The sequence below is a fragment of the Sinohyriopsis cumingii genome, chromosome 19 (genome assembly GCF_028554795.1).
Source record: "Sinohyriopsis cumingii isolate HCF-2022 chromosome 19, ASM2855479v2, whole genome shotgun sequence".
NCBI lineage: Eukaryota > Metazoa > Mollusca > Bivalvia > Unionida > Unionidae > Sinohyriopsis > Sinohyriopsis cumingii.
The window spans coordinates 29,156,401-29,160,986 of NC_142979.1; the positions used below are offsets into that span (position 1 = coordinate 29,156,401).

General features: G+C 34.6%; 1 protein-coding gene across 1 annotated transcript; it reads right to left on the reverse strand.

Moving 5' to 3' along the window:
• Window positions 1-2,697: 2,697 nt before the first annotated feature.
• On the reverse strand, window positions 2,698-3,579 carry LOC149775346 (general transcription factor II-I repeat domain-containing protein 2-like). Its single transcript, XM_089943468.1, has one exon. The coding sequence runs from the start codon at window positions 3,577-3,579 to the stop codon at window positions 2,698-2,700; it is 882 nt and encodes a 293-aa protein (XP_089799594.1).
• Window positions 3,580-4,586: the final 1,007 nt, after the last annotated feature.

The following is a 4,586-nucleotide window of genomic DNA, read 5'->3' on the forward strand; positions in this document are numbered from 1 at the left end:
ACCCGATACTGAACTCGCGCGACAACACACATATAGCATTAACGTGCATAAAGGAACTACTTTCTATCGTATACAAACAATGGACGCAGACGCCAGCACTTTTGATTTGAACACAAATTATGTACACTCGCGTAAGAGGCTCTTTACGTTGTGGTTGTTTAAATTTGTTTCTGAATGAACTAAGACATGGTTCGTTGACTGCAAACAAACCCAGCTGTTTTGGCACATTCCGCGTTGATAAAATGTTACGGATTTAGGCTAGCTACATTATATAACAGACGGAAGATAAGGTCCTTACAAATAACATGCAATTGACAAGTCATATACTCTCTTCTTTAGCTGGTGATAAGAATGGCAAAATAAAATATATTTACAGGTTTAAATCCTGAATTTCCTCAAAATGTATTTTCTTAATTCTGCAAATACAAATTACATGAGCCATGTCATAGGTTTTCAACCTGGATTACACTATTCGAAATTCTGCTGTAATTTCGATAATAAGTGCAATTGCATCCTCCTTACTGCACTCAAAATGAAATAAGCATTACATTCCATAGCGTCTTTTTGAGAATTGCAATTGAAAGACTTCATATTTTCCCCACATTATGATTTCAAACATACAATGACAGAAACAGAAACACATTTGCAGATGTAAACACGCTTCTCCCCCGCCACTTCAATCCGATGTATTTCATGTATAATTTGCACAGATGAATCCAGTCCAAAATGTCAAAAATTCGTCGAATCGAAACAAAATACCAAACTATATTCATTCCAGATCAAATGGAAAAGTTGTTGCAATGGGTATTCATTCACAATATGACTGCAAATTTCAATTTTAACTAGACACGCCATTTTCTTTCGAAAGTTATGTCGAGTGCGCGACTAAGTTCAAATTTAACTGGACGGAGTTATGTGCGCATTAATAATGATGTCATTGTGTAATGACAAATCTGCGCTGATGTATTTAGTTTGGAATACGGCATTCATTCATTTATGTTGTTTCTTGTAGTGTATTTTGTTTATATAATTAAACCTTAGGTAGAATAAAAAAATGAGCATATAATAAAAAGGTTACTGCATTTGTATGGGAAAATATGAACTCGTTTTTTCGGAAGGATAGATATACTGCACTCCCAAGGTCGTGCAGTATTCCATCCCAAAACTCGTTCATATTTTTCCATACAAATGCAGTAACCTATAAATACAGTATGTATTCCAGTGCAGTGTGACTACAACGTTATACTGAATTTCTGTGCAGTTTCGTGTGGATTGTTACAGAACTATGTATCACAGATTAAAAAACTCTCTAATGAGAAATTATAAATTAATAAAAAATGTTTGGAAGGTGGTTTTGGTTCATATATGCAAAGGAAGTATTACGATTTAATTTTAAGTCCTTTCCATGGTCAAGATAAGAGTATTATGCCCATGCAGTGTCTGGTGATTACACGCTATCCCACTTCATGGTGGAATCACTATTCAGTAGGTGATTTAATAAGTTGGGGTTTTAATGAGTAGGTGACTTGATAAGTAGGTGATATCAAAGTATTCCTTTGCATTGAAATAATAGTACTGCATACAGAAACTGCTGTGATAGGAATATTTAGAATGGCTTCCTAGGCTCACGTGAAAATATAAAATAATATGAAATATCAATAAAAATAAGTTTGAAAAGAAAGAAAATAATATCGATAAAATCAGATAAAATGCAACCCCTAAACCTTATTGTAATTCATCGATATATTTTAGGCAGGCGAGGCTCTAAACGTCAGCCCATGAAGTGTGTTCATCTAAAGAAGCTACATTACTATGGAATACTGCGACAGTATTCCTTATTTAATTGAGGTAAACATGCATCTGCCTCACTCGAAATGCCCTTAGTTACTGGTACTCTTTGCCCATAAATCCGGTAAGGTGGAGTGGATGAGTGGTTGTCCTTAAATCTTAAGACTAACCTATTTTGAGTGAACGCGGACATGGCATACTTGTTCGTGTGATATGAATATTCAGTATTACATGAAGTAAATATTACTTGTTTTGTGGGAAAGTTAATTTTTGTCCCGAATAAAAAATATCTTGTAAAAGTGATATACTTTTTCTTTCTCATTACAGGTAATGCCATGACTAAGTTGTCTTATAGTTTGAAATATTGAATCACACACACACACACACACACACACACATCCGTGCATTATTCTTTGTTTTTAAATATTCATTTTTTTAAATGGTGATTATTGAAAAAAGGCAGCATATTTAATTTTATATATATATATATATATATATATATATATATATATATATATATATATATATATATATATATATATATTCAATTTAAAATACAGCAATAAAAAATACCTTTCAGCGTTTTGATTAACCCTAGTATTACTCCATGATTTAATATATATTTGACATCAGAGTGTGAAATGAATTCATATAAAGTATTGAAATTCAAGAAGCAAACTATAGCAAATTTGACTGTAGCACAGGAGAAACTAATAATTGTGGCATATAGTTTTAAATTTGCAGCTCTGGATTCAATACATTCCAGATATTTTGCAAATCCTTTAATGGCAGAACATTTCTGCAATCACATTTTCGCGGTAAATGACGGTCTTACAATTGTAATATTCCCAAGTAAAAAAAACAACGATATAAATTCCCTGTATAAAAGCAAAAATAGCCAAACATTTATTAATGTGAGCCTTGTCCTTGCATGCTCTTGGTTAATTGTTCAATATGAGGTACATATTTGGTCACTTTCAGCTTCACACAGGCTTCTGAGTGTTCAGATGTTAGGCGACTTCTTTGTGGACTTAAAACAGCTTTCATGTGAGAGAAAATCTGTTCACAAGTATAAGTTGAACCAAAAGCTGAAAGTAGAGCAAATGCAACTTTCTTCAAACAGATGAATGCTTCAGGGAGGGATGTCCAGCAGTTGAGAATAGCAGCTGACTTTTCTAAGCAGTTTCCTTCCAGAGATTTCCGCAATTCGGCAAATTTTGATGTCCATAATTCTGATGTCTTAAATTCAACATGCTGCATTTCAAAATCGTCAGTATCCATCCACCTAAAAAGATCCAGATCTAATTGGGTAGTAGTCAGATCAAGCAAGTCAGGCTTGATGAGGTATGAAAATATGGGTCCATGAATTTGAAAGTCTTGACTTCGTTTAGCAAACTCCACTTTTAGTGCTTCAGTGTACTTCTGAAGCTCATCTATATTCACTGTAAATCGATCTGAATGAGCCTCCATATTTGGGAAGTACTTGAATGTTTTGGCGTTGATATCACGGCAAAATATGTCCAGTTTCAACGCAAATCCTTTCCAGCAGCCAAAAGGTTCAAGTACTGTTTGACCCTGTCCTTGTAAATGCAAGTTCAACTCATTTAAATGTGTCGTTATGTCTATTAGAAACATCAGCTTCAACAGCCAGTCCTCATCATTCAATTCCGGAAAATGTTGTTCTTTTTCATCAAGAAACACCTTAATTGCTTCCAGACAAGAAACAAATCTATTCAAGACTTTACCTCGACTAAGCCAGCGAACATTGCTGTACAAAAAGGAGATCTGCATATTCACTCTCAATTTCTTGTAGAAGAAACTTGAATTGCCTGTGAATTAATGAAGAGCGGGAAACTATAAATTTGACTATCTTAACAACAGTTGCCATCACAGAATCAGGACCAATGATGAGATCTTTGCACACAAACTCTCCTTGTGTATAATGCAATGGAAGTTTAATAGTCGACGTCCAACGTGATTCTCAAGAAGTGTGACAAATCCTTTCTTTTTGCCAACCATTGCAGCAGCACCATCAGTTGTTAAACAGAACAATATATTCAACTCGATGTTCTGATTTTTGAAATAGCTTACGAATGCAGTCAGAATGTCCTCTGCTTTGGTTGTATCATGAAGAGCTAACAAGCAACACAACTCTTCATAAATACGATTATTTTCACAATATCATGCGACTACAGCTAGGCGTGACAAGTCATTCAAGTCAACGCTTTCATCAAGAGCGACACTAAATACAATAGCTTGATTTAATCCAGTCGTTTGTTTAACTGTTAAATATTCAGCCAAATCAGTTATGCGCCTCTCAGTTGATCTTGCAGAAGTTGCTATTTCTCGAATCCGAGACAGTATAGTTTCTTTATTTGGTAAATCACTGAAACGAATTTCAGCACTGCTCAAAAAAGTTTCTTTGATGTACTCTCCATCTGTAAAAGGTTTGCCTTTCGAAGCCACACACTGAGCAATTTTATAACTACATTCAGTAGCTTTATTCTTCATTCCAACTGCTTGACTCAAAATACCAGTTTGTTTCTTGAAATCAGAAATAGTCATTTTGATGGCTTCACTTTTCTCTTCAGAGGTTTTAAACAGGGATTGATATTTGGTTTCATAGTGTCTCTGTACACTAGACGTACGACACACAACACTTTCACAACAGAAAGCACAAACAGCACGATCCTTTTGTTGTATAAATCCATATTCTTTTGTCCAATTTTCTTGAAATGGGCGTTGATCAAGTTTTTGCCTTTTTCTCGGCCATTTTAGGGGTACTGTATTTAATACAA

Bases quoted from the DNA above. Each gene is read 5' to 3' on its own strand.
- LOC149775346 (XM_089943468.1), bottom strand. From the start codon at position 3,579: ATGCAGATCTCCTTTTTGTACAGCAATGTTCGCTGGCTTAGTCGAGGT.